The sequence below is a fragment of the Sorex araneus genome, chromosome 1 (assembly GCF_027595985.1).
Source record: "Sorex araneus isolate mSorAra2 chromosome 1, mSorAra2.pri, whole genome shotgun sequence".
Lineage (NCBI taxonomy): Eukaryota > Metazoa > Chordata > Mammalia > Eulipotyphla > Soricidae > Sorex > Sorex araneus.
The window spans coordinates 151,095,512-151,119,964 of NC_073302.1; the positions used below are offsets into that span (position 1 = coordinate 151,095,512).

At 41.3% G+C, this 24,453-nt stretch overlaps 2 protein-coding genes across 4 annotated transcripts in view; one reads left to right on the forward strand and one right to left on the reverse strand.

Moving 5' to 3' along the window:
• ANKRA2 (ankyrin repeat family A member 2) lies at window positions 1-12,471 on the reverse strand. 2 transcript variants are annotated; one of them, XM_055136376.1, is made up of 9 exons: window positions 12,280-12,471; window positions 8,263-8,649; window positions 7,324-7,482; window positions 4,922-4,987; window positions 2,971-3,068; window positions 2,332-2,457; window positions 1,991-2,057; window positions 1,254-1,334; window positions 1-511 (listed from the first exon to the last, which is right to left on the reverse strand). In XM_055136376.1, exons 2-9 carry the CDS (start codon window positions 8,549-8,551, stop codon window positions 456-458), a joined length of 942 nt encoding a protein of 313 aa, XP_054992351.1. In that variant the 5' UTR covers window positions 8,552-8,649; window positions 12,280-12,471; the 3' UTR covers window positions 1-455. The 2 variants fall into 2 exon arrangements, with proteins under 2 accessions (XP_054992351.1, XP_054992348.1); XM_055136373.1 differs by lacking the exon at window positions 12,280-12,471 and adding an exon at window positions 11,995-12,273.
• The window catches only part of UTP15 (UTP15 small subunit processome component), a 21,821-nt gene continuing 9,838 nt past the window's right edge, over window positions 12,471-24,453 (forward strand). Inside the window, exons 1-6 of one of the 2 annotated variants that reach the window (XM_004608514.3) lie at window positions 12,471-12,750; window positions 17,327-17,494; window positions 17,967-18,059; window positions 18,169-18,353; window positions 19,900-20,078; window positions 23,162-23,287. In XM_004608514.3, coding sequence (XP_004608571.1) covers window positions 17,405-17,494; window positions 17,967-18,059; window positions 18,169-18,353; window positions 19,900-20,078; window positions 23,162-23,287 — 673 coding nt within the window. In that variant the 5' untranslated portion in view covers window positions 12,471-12,750; window positions 17,327-17,404. The remainder of the gene's footprint in view (window positions 12,751-17,326; window positions 17,495-17,966; window positions 18,060-18,168; window positions 18,354-19,899; window positions 20,079-23,161; window positions 23,288-24,453) is intronic. The other variant, XM_055136364.1, reaches the window with a different exon arrangement.

Sequence of the window (24,453 nt, forward strand, 5' to 3'; positions counted from 1 at the left end):
TAACAGAGAAAGTACTTTATTTATAACATAATTTTGTAAACAATCACACTGTGCATTTTAAATTCAACAATAACAAATTTTTTCTTTTATGGACTTATAGCAAACCCTATATAAAGTCAATGAGTTAAAATAAGTGAAGATGAATAGGTAGAATAATTTCTGAAAATGTTAAATTACATCACTTGATACAAAGACAAATAACTATCTGTACTTTAAAAATTTACAAGTCACAAAACATTAATTTATAATTTTAAATACACAGTAAAACATTTATAAAAAAAGCACTGATATTAATTTTATTACAAACCAGTGAATTACTCAGAGTAATATTAAAACTTACTAAAAATCAGTAAATATTGCAACTGAGGTAAAAAATCTGTAAGTAAACAAAACAATTATTTTTAAGGGCCAAAAAGTAAACAAAAGGAGAAGACAGCACTTTCAGATGACTGTGTCTACTCCTTGATATTCTGAAGCAGCTTCAACAAATGGGACTCGATAACCTGTTGAACTAAACAAATGAGTTATCAAGATCACAGGAGAGAGATTACAAAATTTTAAAAAGAACTATCAAATTTAACTTAATATACCCAATTTACAGTTGTGTTTATTTTTTTTTGCCACACCCAGCAATCTCAGAGGTTACTTCTAATTCTACACTCAGTAATCACTCCTGGCAGGCTTGGGGGACTGTATGGGATGCTGGGGATCAAAGCCCATTGGCCACATGCAAGGCAAGCACCCTACACACTGTACTATCTCTCTGGCCCCCTAAAACGGTTATTTTTAACTTGAAAATAACTTAAATGAATTGGATAGATTCATTCTGAAGGTGATATTGCAATGGAATAATTAAATGTTAAAAAACTTCATGTGTTGCTGACTTAGTAACTAAATTTACTAGATTTTTCTGTCTTGGTCCCAAAATTTGAAATTGAAGAATAGTACTGAGTATATATAAACCTGTTCTAAGAAACAGAGAAAGTGTCACTATTAAATGCTTTGTAATTAATATTGCTTGAGAATATTAAGTAAATCCCATAATCAGATGCACAATTATCTTCCAGAAATTATTTGGATGGAAGAAAATTTAACAATAACTAACTTCTAGAATTTATAGGAATTTTTTATTTTTCTCATTGTTAAAGTTAGCAGTTAGGGTAACATGAATGTTCTATGACTATAATTGATATAAATGGTTTGTACATTTTCAAACTTTTAGTAAAATGAAACTGAGATTCTAAAACACTTACCACTTCTATAGCCCAAGGCTACAGCTAAATCCATAGAATTATATCCAGAGTCAGTTTCAATTGTTGGGTCAGCTCCATTTTCTATACCAAAATAGAAAAACCTACGTAAGTAAAATGAAAATGTGGATGTATCTGTCCACCACTGGCTCATGTGCAAATAACAGGGGAGAGTTTCAGCCATTTTGGAGGGTATTTTCAGGCAGTCAACTAAGATAAGAGTCTAGAGAAAGCACAGGGTTCACCTGGGTGAGCCGGAGAGAAGACACTGGGCATCAATTGAACTAACTGGCATGTACAGGTGGAGACAGACCTTCTGCATATGTGACAGAGAAAACAACAAGGGACATTCAAAAGGAAAGCGCCGAGGACAAGGGCTCTGCCTGCAGAGATGTGTGTGCTCAGGAGGGTGCTCACACGGGACTCCTGTGGGTGGTGTTCTGAGGGTGAGCGGCAGAGGCATGAATGCAGCTAAAAAGACCGAGTGGGTGTCCTGACCATGGGGGGCAGTTTGTAAATGAAACAGGAAGTCCTTACAGGGCACTGTTTCCCTTTTTTGGGGGGAGCGGTCACACCCAGCTGTGCTCAGGAATCACTGCTGGCAGGGCTTGGGGGACCATATGGGGTGCTGGTGATGGAAACAGGGTGGGATGCGTGTAAGGCAAGCACTCTACCCACTGTCCTACTGCTCCAGCCATGGAATGGGAATTTTCTAAATATTTTCACTTTTATCTGCTTACCTAAGAGCATTTTTACACATTTCACGTGATTCCCATGTACAGCATAAAGCAAAGGTGTCCCTCCATTCTGCAAAATAAAGAGTGATTTAGTGGCCAAGACTCAAGTTTAATGCTGTAGCAAACTGTTTTTACAAAGAGCTGGGCACATGAAAGTAAGCTACGGGTCATTTTAATACTTTGTGAAAAATATTTAAATCAGAACTAATAATTAAGTTTATTATGACCTTTACTTTTCCTTTCAGTGTTTAACCCATTCAGTAAATACATTATTCTGTGGGTGTTTATTATGTTGCTCCTACACCCAGTAAGTCTTAAGAGTTTGTTGCAGTAGTCATACTCACCCAATCATATTCATTTACATCGACTCCACAGTCAAGCAGCATTTTGACAATGTCTGTATAGCCTTTACTACAGGCCAATGATAGTGCACTTTCTCGGCCTTTTCCTAAGAGTTGTGGATCAGCACCCTGGTGTGGGAAGGGGAGATAAAAAGCTTTTCAGTTCAAGGAGACTAGGATATGGTCACTTCTGTCAAAAAATACTACAGCTCATCAGGTAAGCGAGGTAATATTCTGCAGTTAATAAGAATTTCAACATCGATTCATGGGCGCTCATGTTATCAAAGGCGTCCAGAGGCCTTCCTTCCTCCCTGTCCAATTCTAACTACCCTTTCTCTCTGAAGTCACGTTACAGCTCTTTCCTGAGGCGGCTCCTGCAGGGCTGGCAGTCATCTTGCTCCAGGGCTCTGAGAGGGGCTGGGCACGAAACCATCTCTCAGAGTTCTGTGTAGGGTTAGTTCTGCTGCCCACCGAGGTCTAAGTTCCATGAGTACAGAAAAAGCATTTAAGAATTTTTTTTTTAAATTTTTTGATCTTCTACCCATGGTCTCTGGCTGGCTGAAGACACAAAAACTTTACTCAAGACTGCACGGAACTTAAGTAACTATACATATACATTTTTTTCTGAGGCATTTTCCTTACATTCTGAAGGAGAAACTCTACCACAGCTATCTGCCCGTGTGCTGCAGCCCACATCAGAGGAGTAAATCCTTCTTCATCCGTGTGATTGATAACATTTTCTATTTAAAAGAAAAGCAATTTAACAACCACATAGTAAACATCACTAAGAAAAATACTGGCATTCTAAAAAAAGCTGGTTATACTATGCAATGGGCTGGAGCGATAGCACAGCGGTTGGGCGTTTGCCTTTCACTCGGCCGACCCGTGTTCGATTCCTCCGCCCCTCTCGGAGAGCCCACAAGCTACCGAGAGTATCGAGCCCATGCGGCAGAGCCTGGCAAGCTACCCGTGCGTATTGGATATGCCAAAAACAGTAACAATAAGTCTCTCAATGAGAGACGTTACTGGTGCCCACTCGACAGTGACACTATGCAATGAGGTTCACTTTTTAGATCACTGATGTCCTACTGCATGAGGTAGCAATCTGCTAAGTGTGCTTATATGTGCCTCAAGGGACATAGTTACATTCAAGAAATCTTGTTTTTCCATATAAAACTACTAGGATTGACATAATACTAAGTACATGTTATAGAATATCTAACTCCGAGTTAGATATTCTATAGCATGTACTTAGTATTATGTGTAACCAGCTTTTTTTAGAATGGGTTTATTTATAAGTTTGGCATAGGAAATCCTTTCTAAGCAAGATATAAAATGCAGAAGGCACAAGAAAAACTTACACTGACTACTTAAAAATGTTTAGTCTTTGGGCCAGGGCCAGGGCTCATGTGGCAGGGCACAAGCTTTGCATGGGTGCAAGGCCCAGGATTTCATTCCCTGGCACTGCAAGGGATCCTGAGCATCACCCGTGTGGCCCTGGTGGTCCCAAGCACAGTCAGGCCCAAGCACTGCAAGGAGGGACCCCCACAATAATGTTTCAACTACGATAAGCAAACTCAAAGGAAAAATGAAAAAGTAGAAAAAATATGCCAAAAAAAAACACAAAGTGAATTTTGAAAACTTAGGCAAGTTCATACAAAACAGTATGCAACAAGCAGTTCACACAAAAGAGAAACCCAAATAGGTGATTTAAGAAATATGAATGAACAAACAGGCAAAGATCCCATTTTTTCAACTATCAGATTAGCAAAGATCAAAGTCTTATGTAATATCCCGTGTCAGTGAAAATGTGGGGAAACTGACTAATTTTGATGTGAGAACAAACACTGAATAGTATTTGTGAAAATAAAAATCCATATACCTTTTGGTTCAAATATATTTGTAGGAATTTAACCCTACAGTTTAAGGGAAATCTGTTTAAGGAGCCCTTTCCCATAAAGCCAGGAGCTTCCCTAATTCTTTTCCTCTTTCCTTTCCCTTACATAAAACCTTTTTTGAATTTGGCAAAAAACAAACAGAAACTTTCTAAAATTAATGCCCATACTTTCATTTAATAGCAACACACTGGATTGGCCACCACCAGGGAGACTAGTCGAAAAAAAAAAAACAGTATATGTATAGGCAATACAATGCAAAATCATGAGACTGTTACAAAGAACTGCAATTAATCCCACTGAATTAATGTGGGAATCACTCCTTGCAGTGCTTATAAGAAAATATTACCAAAAGATTAGTAAAAAAGTAAAGTGTATTTCATTTTTCCTATATTTCCTCCTGTATAAATAGAAGCACAAACATATTCTGACACACAATCCCAAAGATAAACAAATGTTTTCAAGAAAAAAAATTCAGAAAATGTAAGAAACTTATATTTGGTCTTGGGGAAAAAGTCTGAGAACAAATAAACCTCCAAACAAAACCCAACTTTATGGAATTATTTGCTTGGCGACAAACTGCAACTTACTCATTTTTCTCTTTTGTATTTCCCTGTCCGAAAAATGAAACAGTAACAAATCTACAAAAAAACCCCTACTGAATTAGTTTTAAATAAATTTAAAAAGTGGACTATTACCTTGTTCAATACGAGTGGCCAGGTACAGCATCTCTCCTTGAGCAGCCAACTGGTGAACAGACAGAGCTGAAGGAAAATTAGAAAAAGCATTATGTATTGTACACTTGCCTTTTCATTGTGCATGGTTGCACAGCAATTTTGTTTTCAAAATAAAGGCTATCATTTTTGCAATTTTAAATAGATAGCTTCAAATATATCATGACATTATAAGCAGCTATTTTGCTTGTTTGGGGCCCATACCCGATGGTGCTTAGGACTTACTCCTGGCTCTGCACTCAGGAATCACTCCTGGAAGTACATGGCAGTGTATGGGATGCCAGGGATCAAATCTGGGTTGGCTGAGTACTAGGCAAGCGCCATACCCACTGTACTATCCCCCCCCACAGCCCTGCAAGTAGTCATTTTTATCTGAAAATTAACTCTTACATGTCCAAGTTAATTCCAGTATCAACAAATTATATGACCAATGAATACACAGATTTATTATCAATGATTAAAAAGTCAATTGTCAGTTTATCCTTTCTCTCTTTTCATTTATGATAAATGCAGGGCTAGAGAGACAGTACTGCAAGTAAGGCACTTGCCTTGCATGTGACTGCCCTAAGTTTGATGCCCAACACCCTTTATGGTCCCCTTAGCTTGCCAAAAGTGATCCCTGAATGCAGAGCTAGGAGTAAGCCCTCAGCAGTACCAGATGGGTTCCAAAAACAAAACAACAAATGATAAATGCATGTTTTCATGGGAGGGTGGGGAGGAAACACTCTCTCTCTCTATCCAAACTTAAGAGGAAGTTGGATCCAACAAACACAAAGACATACCTTTTTTGTCTTTTTATTGATTTTTAATCCTTCAAAGTGCCAAATACCATACTGAATTCAATGGGTATTTAACTTTAGGAGTGAGATAATAAATGGAAAACTGGCCTTGGAAGTAAAATTTTTGAGTGCTGACCTAGATATGGATAATTAGCTGTGTGACCTATGTTAACTGTTCAAACATTTCTGTTTGTAACATGAAGGCTGTGGACCGCATGATTTCGAGACATTTCCTTACAGCTCAAAAATCCTGTGGTTGAACTATTTTAAGACAATCTATTTTATTCTTTTTTCTTCATCTGTACCAGTAATTGAACCCAGGCTTTAACACAAAAAGGAAAGCAATCCGAAAGCACAAATTGACGTAAGTAAAGCAGAAATAGCAATCAAAAGAAAAAGTCTGACACTCCTTCTGGCTTAACTGCTAATAGCAAATAAATTAGGAGCGGGCCTGAAGAGAGGTCAGCCCTAAGAGTCCCTGCGAGGTCAGGAGCTTGATCCTTGACACCGCCCCACACAGCCAGCTGTCATGCTCAAAGCTCTGCTATCTAGGGTCCAATTGTGTGATATGCAGCATATCACAACCAAGTGTATGCAAACCATACAACTGCATGCGCACACCCAGTGAGCACAATAAAAAGTGGGGGAACACTTTTACTCACAGCAAAGGAAGGGAAGGGGGTGGGGAATCTGGCAGGGTACAGTGTTTCTTTCCTCTTTTTTTTTTGGGGGGGGTCACACGTGGCAGTGCTTAGGGCTTACTCCTAGCTCTGTGCTCAGGGATCACTCCTGGCAGGCTTGGGGAATCAGACGGGGACTGAACTTGGGTCGGCTGTGTGCCACGCAAGTGTCCTACCTGTTGTACTACCGGTCTGGTCCTAATGGCACACTATTACAAAGTAAAGCCCTATGTTTCACAATACTCTACAGCACAGGCACATTTACGTTACACTCTCATATATGGCTCCTAACCTCAACTAGTTAACTGGCTCTCCCTCATCACCCTATCTGTAATACAGCATACAGTTTAGTTTATATAGAAAAACTTTAACTAATTTTATTTATTTTTGAATAATTGATAATTCTTTGTCTTTTTCTTAGTGGGGGAGGGGAATACCTGAGAGGCTCAGGGCTTACTCCTGGTGGGCTTGGGGGACCATATATGGTGCTGGGAGTTGAACTCAGGTTGGCTATGTGCAAGGCAAGCACCCTACCCACTGCACTATCTCTCTAGCCCTTTCTTTTAGAATGATTCTATAGTAAAAAAACTGTGAATTCAAAGTTGTATAAAGCGGCTGTAGAGTCAAATTAAAAAAAAAAAGACAGTAGAGATTAACTTTCACTACAAATCATATGCTGATCTTAGTGCTGGGGATTGAACTCAGGACCTCATGCATGCTAGTCATATGCTCTCCCACCTGGGCTCTCTCCCCCAGCCCTGGTGAAACAGCTTTAAATTACTAAAATTATTAAGATGCCACATGCCTTCCCAAACAGAATAGCCTTTAATGAAAACAATTTCAAAGCCAAACCCCAAACCATTACAATAGTAGTAAGGGTATTTTTATGTATTAGTGCGGCACTTACAATTGGCTAACAGAGGTGTGGTTGAGACCTCATTTCCTCTGTGTTTGTTGGTCAAAGTGGTCGACTGTTTAATAGGTGAGAAGTGCTTTGTTGTAGAGGGAGTGTAGACATGCCTTACTTGAATTCCCGGAGAAGGAGATGTATGGATATTGCACTCCGCTAAGTAAAAATTAAGTTAGAGAGATTGAAACAGTATTTTAATGAATAAGTATTTAAAAGTTCTATGTAACTTTATATTAAGAAAGATATATATGAAGTCTAATATTTTTAGCTGTTTCTAGAGTGTTATTAAAACTACTTTTGTCATAAATCTATATTACAATAGTATAAGTTTCAAGAAAAGAAATTGTATTACCCTTGAGCAACTTTATTTGAACTAGTTTTTATACTTGATAGATTATTATAAAAGCAAATCTACAAGACAAACTTCACTGCATTAAAGCATAGGAAATTGGGCTGGAGCAACAGTACAGTGGGTAGGGTGCTTGCTTTGCACATAGCTGACTGGGGCTTGATCCCCGGCATCCCATATGTTCCCCTGAGCTCTATCAGGGGCAATTCCTGAGTGCAGAGCCAGGAGCAACCCCTGAACATTGCTGGGTGTGGCCCAAAAACCAAAACAACAACAACAAAAAAAGGCACAGGAAACTAATGTTAAAAATATTCATCTAATAAAGAATATAAGTCAATTTTGTTTCTCAAAGGTATACATATTTCTTTCCTATAACTAAAAAGACACAGCAAGGAATTTTATTAATCTCCAAAAAAATAAAGTAAAAAAAAAACACCTATTCACATACTATGAGATCATTTTTGATTTCTATGAGATTCCACAAAATCATACTATGAATGGAAATACTAAGTCACAATCAAAAAAGGAAAAATAAAACCACAAATAAAAACCAAACAAATACAGATATTTATACCATAACTTTCAACCTTTAAATAGGACAGATGCCACTTCCAGGTCAGAGTTAACCTGATCTTGAATATTTTTACTATCCTCTTCATTTAAGGACTTGACGAATCGAGAACACACGTTCATATCAAATCGGTTAGGCAGTATGAACTTCATTCCCATGGCAATGCCCTGTGCTGATCCTTCCTCTGCGGTTGGGTCCAGTGAATGCTCTAGTTTAATGTCGGGCATGCCAGCTAAACTGTAACTGCTGGCACACTCTTCCACTTTCAGCTGGGTGCCCATATCCAGATTCGATGTTGTAGCCATGATTCCAATCGTAGTTTTAATAATTAAAGCATTTCATCATTTCCTCTTGGGTTTGTAGGGGAGGTATCCAATGTATTGTTAAAGTTGATATAAAAATTCTGAAAAAAAAAAAACTCTATCAATGTAAGTAGAAATATGATACAAACTAATCATTTCAATCAAGCATACAAACAAGGCTTTCAAAAGCCTACTTTAAGGAAATGCACAATGTTCAAGGGTAGAGAAACTCAGCGTGAAGTCACACTTCAGCATTTAATAGCTATGTGAACTGGAGTGAGTTATTCATCTCACTAACTCTGTCTCACTTGTAAAATGGGTCTTACCATTAACTTTTCAAGATCTTGGCAAAGATAAGATGAAATACATTACATTCTTACCTCTACCACGAGGTGGTCAACAAATTTTAGTTGCCTATCTCCCTTTTCCCTATTCCAGAATATGCCAAATGGGTAACAATAAAAATAAGCTTTCATATGAAACTTTAAGCTCTGAAGGCTCATCTTTTTAACATGCTGTATTTATAAAGTAGCTCTCTCACTTTTCTGATACCCATGACTCCCAGGATAATGAAAGAAATTACAAAGTTTTGGTTATGGTGAACTAAAGATATATTTATTTTATTCATTTCATTCAGATCAATGACTAGCAAGTTAATACAGTTTTTTGTGAAAATTGAGTGTGCATAGATTGGCTTCCTTTTCTGGGACATTAGGTATCTCCATCTTCGTAATAACTATTAAGAAATAAGAATTGCTTTTTTTTTTTTTTCAAATACAGGTTTTCCTCAGCTATCTGAAAATAGAATGCTCAGATGTTATGGTTCCCATTAATTTATACAGAAAAAAATAAGCATTCCCAGACCTAAAAAATAATAATAATTACTATATCATTTCAACTAGGAGCATTCCACTTTTTTTTTCTTCTTTTTGGTGATATCCACTGATGCTCAGGGTTACTCCTGGCTCTGCACTCAGGAATTGTGCCTGGTGGTGCTGGGGGAACCATATGGAATGCTGGGGATGGAAGCCAGGTTGGCTTACTTGCAAAGCAAGCATCTTACCTGCTGTAGTATTGCTCCAGCCCCGAAAGCATTCTACTTTGGATTGCAGGGAAAACCTGTATAGGTTGTCAAGACGTGAACTCAATAAATGCCACTCTTTGGCAGATCAATGCAAAATTAAATGACACTGGGTTCTCATTCGCTGACTGAGAGGTACCACAGCTGCTGCTGTACTGTAAGTGATGCTCAGGATCGTTGTTTAGCTCTGGAAAACTAATTTGATTATCTCCCTAGTTGGGCATGTTTGCCAGGCTCCAGAGCCTAGACGTCTAGTGAATATTGTAGGAACTTCTTTTTCTATGATCACAAATAATATTCTTTGGACCAGTTTTGGACTATTTTTATGATATATATGTTTTGTTTTTTGTTCTCTTATCTCGATTTGAAATGCTATAGAAAGATAAAGCATTTACTTTACATTTGCTTTACTTACTCTACATGTCTTTTAATTTTCCCTTGAATGTTTGCATTGTAAACTTTATTGTATGTCATAAAATGTTTCCTATACTTCAAATCTCAAAAAAAGCCACTCTTTTTCAAAAATGCTAACTCTTCAAGCATAATTTTAAGATTCATTATGAATTATTATTTTTAAATAGATTATTAGTAATCACTAGGACAGCCCTATAGATCTTAAGAATCTTAAGAGAAATTTCATTACTTAAAAAGAGAAAATTTTGGGCTGGAGTAATAGCACAGCGGGTAGGGCGTTTGCCTTGCACGCAGTTGACCCAGGTACAATTCCCAGCATCCCATATGGTCGGTCCCCTGAGCACCACCAGGAGTAATTACTGAGTGCAGAGCCAGGAGAAACCCCTGTGCATCACCGGGTGTGACGCAAAAAAAAAAAAAAAAGAGAGATTTCAATACTGTACTTAATGTGCCTCTAAAAAAATGAAGAACTTCAAGATTTATAATTGTTCCACATAAATGATCACCAGGACAGAAAGAAAATAACATCCAGTTAAGTTCTTCACATTAGGGTTTACAGACCCTTGGAAATATTTGAGAGGGCATAGGGTGTATTAAAATCGGCATTAATTGGAATCAAAAGAGAAAATGCTGTAGGATCACAGTGGAGCAAAGAGTAGCAGACCATACATTTATAACCACTGTTTACAGCTGTGAAATATGTTTTCAAGATGGATCCTTACATAATCCTTTGAGTAGTCAGGGCAGTAACTATTATCCCCATCCTCCAGAGGAGAATGAGCAAATTTGTGAGTTACAGGAACCCAACCAGCCCTTCTGATTCCATCCATCTATTCTATTTAGCAGGACTAAATGAACCCGACTTCCAGAGAAGAAAAATGTTGGAAGAAAAGAACAAATAGTAATAATAATAAATAGGCAACAAAGTCAGTACACTTCAGCAAAGGCAGGCAAGCAGAAGAGGAAATGAATCCTGGTGACGGGCGGGGGGGTGTTGGGGTGGTCTTTTGAAAGGCTCCATTTTCCTCAGGGGTGAACACCCTCCCACAGCCTCCTACCCCAAGGAAGTAAGTGTAACTTCCCCGAGCTCTCCCTGCACTCCGCTTATAACACTTCGTGCTGTGGCCCCAGTGGCCGCAGTGTTCGCAGTGTTTGGGGGCAACTCCTGGCTCTCTGCTCAGGGACCGCATCCCGGAGGTGCTCAGGAAACCAGATGTGCGGCCGGGATTCGAACCATTGTCGGAGCCAGAGCCGCATGCAAAGTGACTGCCGTAACCTCTGGACTGTCTCCCAGGCCCCGTACTTGGCTCTTCAAGCATTTCCCATTCCTTTGAAACAACACTTCCCCTCTCCCAAACCGAAAACACTTGTACCATGAGGACTCGTCTTTCATTGCACACCAAACTTACAAAAATCTTTTAACTAGTGCTTCAGATTCTATCCTGAAATGACCCGGCATGATGCAAAAACAAACAAACGAAAAAAGCACGAGCTCAAACCCCATTTTCCATTTCTTCCAGCACTATCTATCCGCGCTGTGCCACCCCGCGCAACTCATCACCTAAGTTTTCTAAAAGGCTCATTTGACTTAACAAAGAACGGTTGCAACAGGCATCTCTGACATTTCCGCCGCGTCCTCTCCCGCTCCGCCCCCCCCCCCCCCGCAAACATTTCCATATCATTTGCCAGGGTTTATGGATATACAGGGGAGGGGTCTTTGAGGGCAGAAGAACAACTCTGAGTGACAGAGGGCGGAAATAGAACACTTGTCACTAGGAAGGAAGGAAAAGCAGAGCCGACGGGTTCAGTCAAATTTCTGCAGACTATGGAGGAGGTGAGGGTGGGGTAAGAGGACCTCGGGGAGGAGAAAGCGGCGACCGAGACCGAGTGAGCCCCCTGGGCGGGTCCCTCCCGGCCGCGGCTGGGAGCGCCCCCTCCCCAGCCCCCATACTTCCAGATCCTGCCGTGAGAGGAACGCCCGACGCCTCCCGGGCGACAGGTGTCCGGCGGCGTCCCGGACCCGAGCGCGCCGAGGCCCGGCTGTCGCGGAGAGAGCGCGGTCCGCGCGGTCGCGGCGCGTCCGGAGGGTGGAGGGGGAGCCCGGCCGGGTCCCCACCCGGTGGCAGCTCCGGGCCTCCTCGCAGCCACCTGCGGCAGCGGCCGACGAATCGGCTCTTCCCATCTACGTCCAGGCTGCCCGGCCCCCGCCCCAGCCCCAGCCCGGGCTTGTTTGGACCTCGACGTCACTTCCGATGTCTTCTTTCGCTTTCTGGCCGAAAGCGGTTCCGCTTCGCGATAAACCCGAGAGGCCTCCTCGACTGTTTAACCCGCCGCGGCGCGCGGTGCGTCGGTCCGGAGCCTTACGGACACCGGATCGTTCCAGGTGACCGATGCGGGTCACTTAGAACCAAGCTTGGGAGTGGGGGTGGGGTGGGGTGGGAGGGGCGTCTCTCCCTTCCGCCCCGCCCCGATGGCCCGCCCACCAGCCCCACCCCGGCGCCACCGGGTTGCGCGATTCTCGCGCGTCTGCGCCGTGACGTCATCTCCGCGCGACTGGCCCGGCAGTTCCATTCACCGTGTGTCTCCCACACCTCCGGAGAGGGTCCGCGTGATCTTCTGCAAGTGTTAGTGAGCGGTCCAGGGAGGGTGCTGGCGGGACCCACGAAATTCACCTTGATGTGGAGGCGTCCTGGCGGGTCCATCGGAGGTAGGTGAAGGCGGCTCCTGCCGGGGTGAGTTCCAGCCCCGCGTTGGGCCTCCCCGGGTGTCCAGCATGCTGCTCCGGAGCTTCCTAGTGTCCGCAGGTTGGTCACTCCTTAAACCAGCCTTTCAGGGTCCCGGCCACTGAGCTTCGATCTAGATTTTCCTCTTGGATCATTTCAGCCTTTCTGTCGGTCCCCGGAATAATCCGCCCCAGCCCAAGGCAGCCGGCAAGTTCCCAACTCTTGTCTTCGCTATGGAGTTTCGAATGCGCCCTCCTTTGCAGTCTCCTCCCGCTTCTGCGCGCAGCCTAAGAGTTGGCTCTGATTTAATGTCACACTTCAAGAGCGAGCTGAAATGCACAGTCTCAGGGAGCCCTCTTTCTATAATGGGAAAAAATACCCCAGTCACAGTACGCTGAAAGTTACTCGTGGCGTTTACTTGATATTCTACATGATAGTGCAGTGCAATATGTATACATATATATTATCATCTTAGCTTCTCTCGGACTCTAGTCTCTCTCCAGTAATTTTATCCCTCTTTATTTTCACACCACTTCTTGCTTCCAGGCTCTGTATTGTGTGGACTTAGTCTCTCTCCTCCCACTTTTTTTTTTTTTTTTTGCCTTCAGTGATGTGTGCCACTTTAATCTGACAAACCATCACTGCTACCGTTCTTTACAAAACTTTAAAGTGGTTTCTTTCAAAGTAGAGTTAAGTATTCCTTTACCTATACTTTTAAGGGGCTAATACATTCTCCCTCTAATATGTTTTGGGGCAGTCAGTGAATGTTCTACAGATGAGCATTTGAGCATGTATGATAGGAAACATTAACTTTGACAACATTTTAAGGGAAATGTTGTCCGTGTTCTCCAAAGAATCTCATTCTTTCACTCATAAGCAAAAATTCTCTCCATTATTTGGGAGAGCTTTGTTAGAAAAAAATTGCAATTTCTTTATCTTGCTAAGAGCTATGTGATAGCTTTCATTTTTCCTGCTAGTCTGTCTCGCCTTAAAATACTCTCTGGTCCTGTACAGAAAAAAAAAGACTTGTACTGTATAGTAATATGAAAGAGAACACTTGTGATTTTTAGTGTTTTCCTTGGGACTCAACACAATATTTATTTTCTTTCCCACCTTTCTTATATAAACATTCTTTGAACAGTCTAAAAAAATCTTCTAGACAAGAAATGTCCGATTGAAGGGGAGAGATCATGTGCCATCATGCATATTGACAGAAATTGGCAGTCAAGTGGGAGGACTGTACAAGACAGACCTTTGTTGCAGTCTACAGAATCAAGGAAATGTTGGTGGAAGACCTGGCCCATGAGTTGAGCTGTAGGTGATGAATAGGAAGTAGCTAGAAAGTTGTCATTTCTGGCTGAAATTACAAATGAGCAAAGACAGACAAGGGGGAGCATGATGCATGAAGAGAGTAATGAGCCATGAGGCTGTAAAGGCAAGAGGGGGCAATCACAGCACCGTACGTGCCATGTGAAAGAGCTTTGGCCTTGTTTTCTGGGCAGTTTTGTATTTTGTAGCCAAATTCATATTTGAATTTAGTTGGATTACTTTGTTGGCCATTTGAAAGATGGATGAGTGAGAAAGGGAGAGAGAACATTATTGTGCTGTTTTTGTGAATGAGATATGATGGAAGTAGAACAAAGTAGAGTGAATGTGATGATGTATAGAGAGATTTTGAAAGTTTTCAAAATCTTGTTAAATAAATGATTAATTTGTATGTTAGGAATAAGGAGGGTAGATTTCAGATTTCTAGCTGGTGCCTACGTAATGTTGAAATTGAGTGTTGGGTTATCGACCACTTCTGCTTCCTTCTCCAGTGTATGCTTGAACAACGTGCTTGGACAGAAAAAATATATCCCTTCTAATGATTGATTGCCATGTTTCATCAAAACAGACTTTTTTTGTTTCTGATTGTTTTGTTTTGGGACCATCCTTGGCAATGCTCTGGGGTTACTCCAGGATCTGAACTCAGGAATTATTGCTGGCAGTGCTCAGGGGACCATATGGGATGCTCGGAGTCAGCTCTGTGCATCAAGGGCAAGCACCCTACCTGCTGTAGTATCTCTCCAGTGCCCAAAACAGACTTTAAAATAAATTGTATCATGCAAAAAAATGGGCTTAGACCTTGACCTGACACCATGCACAAAAGTCAGATCAAAATGGATTAAAGACCTCAACATTCGACCACAAACCATAAGGTACATTGAAGACAAGGTCGGCAAAACCCTCCACGATATTGAAGATAAAGGTATCTTCAAAGGTGACACAGAACTAAGCAATCTAGTAAAAACAGAGATCAACAAATGGGACTACATTAAACTAAAAAGCTTCTGCACCGCAAAAGATACAGTGGCCAGAATCCAAAGACTATCCACAGAATGGGAAAGGATATTTACACAATACCCATCAGATAAGGGGTTGATATCAATGGTATATAAAGCATTGGTTGAACTCTACAAGAAGAAAACATCCAACCCCATCAAAAAATGGGGCGAAGAAATGAACAGAAACTTTACCAAGGAAGAAATATGAATGGCCAAAAGGCACATGAAAAAGTGCTCTACATCACTAATCATCAGAGAGATGCAGATCAAAACAACCACGAGATACCACCTCACACCACAGAGACTAGCACACATCCAAAAGAACAAAAGCAACCGCTGTTGGAGAGGATGTGGGGAGAAAGGGACCCTTCTACACTGCTGGTGGGAATGCCGACTGGTTCAGCCCTTCTGGAAAACAATATGGACGACTCTCAAAAAATTAGAGGTTGAGCTCCCATTTGACCCAGCAATACCACTGCTGGGAATATATCCCAGAGAGGCAAAAAAGTATAATCGAAACAACATCTGCACATGTATGTTCATCGCAGCACTATTTACAATAGCCAGAATCTGGAAAAAACCCGAATGCCCTAGAACGGATGACTGGCTGAGGAAACTTTGGTACATCTATACAATGGAATACTATGCAGCTGTCAGAAAAAAGGAGGTCACAAATTTTGTATTTAAGTGGATGGGCATGAAAAGTTTCATGCTGAGTGAAATGAGTCAGAAAGAGAGAGACAGACATAGAAAGATTGCACTCATCTAGGGTATATAGAATAACAGAATGGGAGACTAACACCCAAGAATTGTAGAAATAAGTACTAGGAGGTTGACTCCATGGCTTGGAGGCTGGCCTCACATTCTGGGGAAAGGGCAACTCAGAGAAGGGATCACCAACTATAATGTAGTCGAAGGCCATGTGGGGGGAGGGAGTTGCGGGCTGAATGAGGGCTAGAGACTGAGCACAGTGGCCACTCAACACCTTTATTGCAAACCACAACAGCTAATTAGAGAGAGAACAGAAGGGAATGCCCTGCCACAGTGGCAGGGTGGGGTGGGGGGAGATGGGATCGGGGAGGGTGGGAGGGATGCTGGGTTTACTGGTGGTGGAGAATGGGCACTGGTGAAGGGATGGGTTCCCGAACTTTGTATGAGGGAAGCATAAGCACAAAAGTGTATAAATCTGTAAATGTGCCCTCAGGGTGATTCACGAATTAAAAATAAATAAATTAATTAAATAAAAAAAATAAAATAAATTGTATCTATTTTAGTATTACTGATGCTCTGTCTTCTGACTTTTTGGAATTGGTGATAAGTTATGTCACTGGACTCGTTTATCTGATAAAGTCGAATCTCTTGCAGTGAAATACTTATGGAAAGACTTTTTGGCTTAATAATAGGAAGTGTCATAATGACTTAAAGTTTATTCTTTTGTATCCTGTTCTGTCACTTTAGTTTGAGAATTGCTTTTTTCCTGTTTACATTCCTGATATTTGACCCTTTCAAAATTAACTTTTTTTTAAGCTTCCACATCAGAATATTAGCTGTTTCATTTTATTTCAAACCTTAAAATTTACCTTTAGATACTATATTAGCATATTAGCTTTGTTTTCCTTCTTGATATCTTTAGGTTTTTTAAGGAAGACAAGTCCCCAGGCTGTGTTCTGATAAACTAAATGTCATTTTTTTTTGCTTTTTGGGTCACACCCAGCGATGCTCAGGGGTTACTCCTGGCTCTGCACTCAGGAATTACTCCTGGCGGTGCTTGGGGGACCATATGGGATGCCGGGGATCGAACCTGAGTCGGCCGCGTGCAAGGCAAACGCCCTACCCGCTGTGCTATCGCTCCGGCCCCTAAATGTCATTTTAAAACTAGATTAGGATAAGTCTTGTCTTTGCATTTTCAGTTTCATGGGTTTTTTGGGCAGTAAATGAGCTAAGCCAGTGTGCCTCTCTCTGGCTTCTGGTTGGCTGAACCATATTTATTTCCAAGCACTGTAAATTGATTGTTAGGTTTGTGAGCATTGTATATAGCCTTGTATATTGCCAAGAAAGTGGTGTGATAGGGTAGCCCTATCTATGTTCTTGCTTCCTTTATATCTTCTTTGTATTAGAAATTAGTGTCATTAATTTGTAAGCTACCACACTGACTTAAAAAAGTAGAGAGTGAAAATCAACACAATATATTCAAAGGTTTATGAATAATGTGAATATAAAATATTTTCTTTTTCAGACATAAGCAGTCAATACAGGTGTTTCTGATCTCAATTCCAGACTATTTACCATTGAACCGGTATAATTATATGCAATTATGTCTGGTTATAAGCCTGCTGCTATTCAAACATACCCAGTACTTGGTGAAAAGATCACCCAAGACACATTGTACTGGAATAATTACAAGGTAAATAGGTGATAAAGGGGTGTGTGTGTGTGTGTGTGTGTGTGTGTGTGTGTGTGTGTGTGTGTGTGCATGCGCACTCGCACATTTATGCCGGTTACTCCAACTTTGCATGCTGGAGAACCTGGTTCAGTGTGGCATTACATGGTTCCTCAAGCACTGCCAGGTGTGACCCCTTCCAAAGTCGCACACTTAAATGTATGCTGATATAATGATATTTCACCAGCAGTAATCACAGAAAACTGTTGACTAGAAAGGGGCGGGAGGTGTGGTCTGCCAACCACATATTTATTTACTTTAATGCAATAAGAATATATAACCTGGGTGATGGGATATGAACTTTTATTTGATATCTGTATACTTTTATACAGACTTGTTTTACTAAGAATAACAAATGATCTGTAAGAAATTTTGTAATAGTACAATAGATGTTACCAGTTGCCTCTGTTAATACTTTGTATTATTTTTCATTCAGACCCCTGTTCAGATTAAGGAATTTGGAGCAGTGTCCAAAGTTGACTTTTCTTCACAGCCTCCATATAATTATGCGGTCACAGCTTCTTCAAGGGTAAGTATAATATTAAACATTGAGTTTTCTTTTTTATCGTTTATATTTATTCACTAATCTTCACTTATCTGTTAAAAAAAAAACCTTAAACATTTTTTTTATCTTGTAGATTCACATTTATGGCCGATACTCTCAAGAACCTATAAAAACCTTTTCCCGGTTTAAAGACACGGCGTACTGTGCTACTTTCCGGCAGGATGGTAGACTTCTTGTGGCTGGGTGTGAAGATGGGGGCGTTCAACTTTTTGATATAAGTGGAAGGGCCCCCCTCAGACAGTTTGAAGGCCACACAAAGTAAGTGGCAGTTGGTGTTGTTCTAAGCTCTGTTTGTTTTCAGTGTTTTCCTTTATTTTATTTTTTATTTTTTTTTATCAAAAGACAATTTAGCAAGATTGTGTTTTTTCTTGAGCTTGTATCTCGCCTGCTTGTCTCTGGAGGAGTTTGTCTTCTCTTGAAAGGTACTTCTCCCTCTCTGTCCCCTCACATTTTCCTAAATCTGTTTCAGTAAAACTTCCTTGTTTCACTAAAAAGAGAATCCATTAAAAATCCATAAAAGTGGGGCTGGAGTGATATAGCACAGCGGGTAGGGCATTTGCCTTGCACACGTCTGACCCGGGTTGGAATCCCAGCATCCCATATGGTCCCCTGAGCACCGCCAGGGGTAATTCCTGAGTGCAGAGCCAGGAGTAACCCCTGAACATCGCCGGGTGTGACCCAAAAAGCTAAATAAATAAATAAATAAATAAAAATAAAGAGAAGATCAAAAAAAAATCCATAAAAGTTATGCATCGTCAAGACAGTGCTTAAAGGAGAAACCACTCCCCAGTTTCCCAGGACTTAGTTCCCTAGAATTATGTGTGACGTTTTAGGAGCTGAATGTCCGTATTTATTTAGGGAGGCGTCCTGTTGCTCACAACACTTCGCAGTGGCTTCGGTGGCTTGGTTAACATTATAAACCACTGGCTTTGTAAAGGCAGCCTCCTAATTGTTATCGAGAACTCTTTTTTTTTTTTAGGGCTTCATTATGTTCTCAGTTCTAATTCTGAAGTCATAGCAAGGTGAACTTTTTTCTTTTTTCTCCTTAGGTTTGGAGCTTTGCCCTTTGATGTACTGTATGACAGGGAATTTTTATATTGCATTGTTTCCAGATTGCCAGTATAATCTGGGACTTTTGCTATTAGTTTAAAATTCCAGAAGTGGGGCCAAAGGGATAGTACAGGGGTTAAGACATTTGCCTGGCATGCAGCCAACCCCAGTCTGGTCCTTAGGACCACATGGTCCCTTGAGTGTTCCGAGTGTGGTCTTGAAGGACCCCAGTCCTGCAGGGCCTGAGCATGACATTTCCAGAGCGCTGTTTATAATGTATTGTCAGACAGGCTTGAGTACTTTCAGGGTGGTATGGTCTCTGTCTTATAGTGTCGTGTTGGGATAGTCTCACTGTTAGGGAAACATTAAAACACAACAGAGATTCACTTGACATGATCCTAATTAGTGCCTAACATTTTAGAATTTTTTAAAGAAATAAACATTTTCAAATATTTTAAAGAAAAATGCCTTTGTCCGAAATTTAAATATTCAGCCACTAAGTGAAATTGCTAATATGTTAGAAAATAGAGCTTTAATTATTTAGTAGCCCTATGAATTTCATAGTATCAGGGGTAACTTGACATTTCAGTTAGCTTGGAAACTGACTTCAAAGGCCTTCTTTTTCTCTTTTGTGTTCTTTCTAGAAAACTGAGCATTTTTTTTGTTGTTATGGGGGGAAGGGAATGTGTTACTGGTAGAAGAGACCAGAAACACATTTCCGTGCCACTAAATATTTTGATCCTTGCTCTTTCAGGGCAGTTCATACAGTTGATTTCACAGCTGACAAATACCATGTCGTTTCTGGGGCTGATGACTATACAGTTAAATTATGGGATATTCCAAATGCCAAAGAAATTCTGACATTCAGAGAACATACTGATTATGTGAGATGCGGTTGTGCCAGCAAACTGAACCCAGATCTTTTTGTAACAGGTTGGTAAAGTCTTTGATTTTTTTAAGTGGAGGGTTGGGGATGCTTCCACACAGTGCTCAGGAGGCCTGGGGGTCCCCACCAGCAATTCTCAGCTAACCAGACTAGTGGATAAGTACAAAGGCTGAGACTATTGTGCTGCTTGGTTCAGTGGTGCCAGGGTTTACCTGGGCCACATCAGCAGTGCTCATGGCCTCCAGGGATGCACCCGGTGATGCTTAGGGCTACCGTGTGTTCCTGGGGATGGAGGCTGGGTCAGGCACAGACTAGGCATGTGCCCTGATCACTGTCCAAAAAGTTGATAGTCTTAGCAAATCCTTGATAATTTCATCAAAAAGTTGATAGTTTGATAGCTTTATTGTGACATTTTAATTTTACTTTGTGACTCTTGGGATAGAAGAGTTTAAAACTTCTTAATAAAAGGTAGATTTCTGGGGCATGGAGGCCTCCAGACCTAGCTGAAAGGGAGGGGAATTCGCCCATCCCATTCTGAGAAGGCGTCAGAGTTGTCAGTAGGGCGATCAGTGTACCTGCAGTGGTATGGTGGTGTGCAGGGTTAGGAGTTGTGGAGCTGGGTTCCTTGCTGTGGCAGAGTGTGGAGGCTGCCCTTAGGGCAGGGAAACTGAGGACACTGGTGGAGGGAAGATCACTTTGGTGGTGGGGTTAGTGTTGGAACATTGTATGCCTGAAACAACTGTATTATGAATGACTTTGTAAATCACGTTTTTCTAATAAACATAAATGCTTTTGAAATGGAGGAATAGAAAGAAAAACATCAGAATGCTCTCAGGAAATAAAATTATCAGTGAAGGGGAAAAAAAATTTTTTTCTCTTTAGTTAGAATTTTTTTTTTGATGATCTTCCAGTTCTACAAATGTGTTCGAAAATGTCAGGTTGAGGGCTGGAGTGATAGTACAGCGGTAGGGCGTTTGCCTTGCACATGGTTGACCCAGGTTCGATTCCCAGCATCCTATATGGTCCCCTGAGCACCGCCAGGAGTAATTCCTGAGTGCAGAGCCAGGAGTAATCCCTGTGCATCATCAGGTGTGACCCAAAAAGCAAAAGAAAAGAAAAGAAAACGTCAGGTTGCCCTAAAAATGATCAGAACTATGGGTGAGTTTACTAACCTGGTTTCCTTGGGCCTCTGGAAGCCAAGAAACAAAGACCATCCAGTTCATTCTGTCCGTGCCTGTCTAGAGATCCAGATGCAGACTCTGCAGGAGCCCAGTAGCTTGAGTATGGGACTAGTTGGTGTTTTTGTGGGGCATAAGATGGTGTTTCTTCAGATACACTAACAGCATATGGTTTGGGGGTCTTATATCTTCATGAGTAAATGTAACTGTGTCTTTAAAATTCCGTTATCTAGGGGGTATGGTGCTGCCATCAGGTCAAACTGTACCTGTGGGGCGAGTGCATTAGCAGCCCGATGGTGCCTTCAGGCCAGGATTCCTGATCCCCCAAAATTGCCACTATGCCTTTGGCCGGACCCCAACAACTTGGGACCAAGTTTACCAAGAAATTAAACGGCCAAAAGTTAGGTTTGTGGGAGACACACCCACAAACCACCTCTGGCTCACCTATTTAAGCTCAACACAGGCAGGGGAAGGGTTGGAATGGGGGTGGGGGGGCAGCAATACTGGGGATTTTGGTGGTGGAAAATGTGCACTGGTGAAGGGATGGGTATTTGATGATTGTATGACTGAAGCTCAAACATGAAAGCTTTGTAACTATCTCACGATGAATCAAAAAAGAGGAAAAAATAATAACAAAATAATAAAATAAAATTAACATTCAGAATAGAATTAAAAAAAAAAGCAATGTGGAGATCGGCTACTGTCCAGATCACAAGGCTGTTTCTCCTGAAAGGGAGCATAGCATGAGGCCCCCATAACCATGCCACCGGACTCCGCACCAGGCTGTTTCACATGGGCACCCCAGAGGGGGGCAGGTGAGAGCCCTCCCCCCTCCAAGGGACCCAGCCTTGGCAGCCAAAAACCTCTACAACCCAACCACCACCATGCTCCCCACGCGCTCGACTGACCCTCGTGCATGAGTGAAGTCCTACAGAACCCAGGTAATGCAAAATTTTGTGACCTTGGGCTCTGGGCTCAATGGGACCAGGAGTGGAGATCCTCTGCCCACTTTCCCCAGTCTCTGGTGACCCAGGGGTCACTCCCATAAGCCACTTCTTGCTGGTGCCAGATAATCTCGTCATCGGCCACCATCCAGATCACAGCTGCTTTTCCCGAAAGGGAGGGAGCATAACATGAGGCTCCCATAACTGTGCCACTAGACTCTGTGCCAGGCTGTTTCTCACAGCCGCCCCAGATGGGGGGCGGGTGAGAGCCCTCCCCGCCCCAAGCGACCCAACCCCGGCAGCCAAAAACCTCTACAACCGAACTTCCACTCCCCGTGCACTCGGGCTGAGCCTCACATGTGAGTAAACATTTTCCTGGACCATGCAGCTGCTTTTGCAGCCATGCGACACATCTTAAAACACTCCCTGCCCATTCTCCATAATTGTCAAACCACATTTGATGGGGTTCAGATGGTAGGCAACAAATCACAGAGGGAAATATATATATATATATATATATGTATGTATGTATATATACATTTTTAGATATATATACCAAAGCTCACATCACCCAGGCTTTAACAATGTGTTAGTGATGTCCTATAGGATGTCTTAATGGCTCCTGCCAAAATAGAACAATCTTTACACTGTTTCCTATATGAACACATTTTTCTAAGCATATTCAGCAGTTCTTCATAACAGCCAATACGAAATGCGCTATTTTGGTTGTGTTTTGGGGCAGGGATTGGAACTTGGGATGGAAACATCCCGAATTTGGTGGTGGGAAGGTGTAATGGTGGTGGGATTGGTGTTTGAGTATTGAGTGAAATCAAATATTGTGTACTAACTTATAAAATTAAATAATTAAAACTGTCATCTGTACCTTTTTTTCTTAAAATTTGTCTCAGTACACACACACACACACACACACACACACACACACACACACACACACACACAGAGTTCTTGTTTTTAATGGTGAAACTCACCCTGCGTTAATTATTTCAGGGTCCTACGATCATACTCTGAAGCTGTTTGACACCCGGGCCAATCAGAGCGTTCTCTCCGTGGAGCACGGGCAGCCAGTGGAGAGTGTCCTGCTTTTCCCCTCTGGAGGTCTTATGGTATCAGCAGGTATTTAAATTTTTTTTTTTTTTTTGCATTTACTGGTAGTTTTTCCTTGTGAGTCAGATATTCATCTGTGAACCAGATTTCTTTTTATCCGTTACTTTTTATAAATTGTCAGTGTGCACTTGAATTGCATTTCTTAAGTTTTTGCCCAGTTGACAGTGGGACAGGTAAGCAGTTCTGACCCGTGAGCACAATACAAAGGTGTGTTGTGCTGTTAAATTCATATTGCCTGCAGTGCCTTAGCTGAGCCTGCAGAGTAGGTATTTTCTCTGTTCTGAAGCTAAGGAAATAAAAAGGCAAAATGCTAAGTGACAGATCTGATATTCCAGAGCCATAGAACCTTGTGTGCTTTCTCCTGTCTTCTCTGAGCCTAGAATATTATTGCTAGGAGATCTACAGCAAATTTTGGAAATAGGTTTTTCTAGATCTTGAATCAGGCTTGTCTTTTTTTTTTTTTTTTTTTCTGGTTTGTTTTTTTGGCTTTTAGGTCACACCCAGCTGCTCAGGGATTACTCCTGGTGGTTTTCTGGGGACCATATGCAATGCTGGGGATTGAACTGGGTTAGCTACATGCAAGTCAAACTCTTCAACTATCCTCCTCACCATCCCCCAGGCTTGTCATTTTTATGTCACTCCTGATTGAAGTGGCCTTATTCAACGAGTAGCTGATCGTGCTGGAAGAGGAGAAAATGTGGAGCCCAAAGCCCATGATATATATTTACAAAATACTAGAATGGAGACCTTTATTTTTTTTTCTTTTGGTAACATTGATTATGATGCATTTTCAGAATTACAATGGAAGAAAAATTAGATTTTTCCATTTTTCAGTATGGTCAATATCAATATATTTAATTATTGAAGGATAGGTAAGCTAATATGTGTACTCTATAGCATACATAGGGCTGTGTTTTCTGCCCTTAATTAAAAAAATCTCAATAGGAAAGACCCTGTTTTACTCTTCTGTCTCTTTTCTTTTTAAAGTAAAATAGTTTTATTTAGAGAAATGTAAGGGGGAGAGATGAGAGGAAGAAGAGAGGAGAGAAAGAGAAAATACAGGGCATTTGATGTAGGTAGCAGAAGTCCACCTTTATACTTATTCCCCCCTTACTTAATTTGCTTTGAAAATACATTGATAACATTGTCAGTGTATCTTTTTTCTTCTTGCTGTT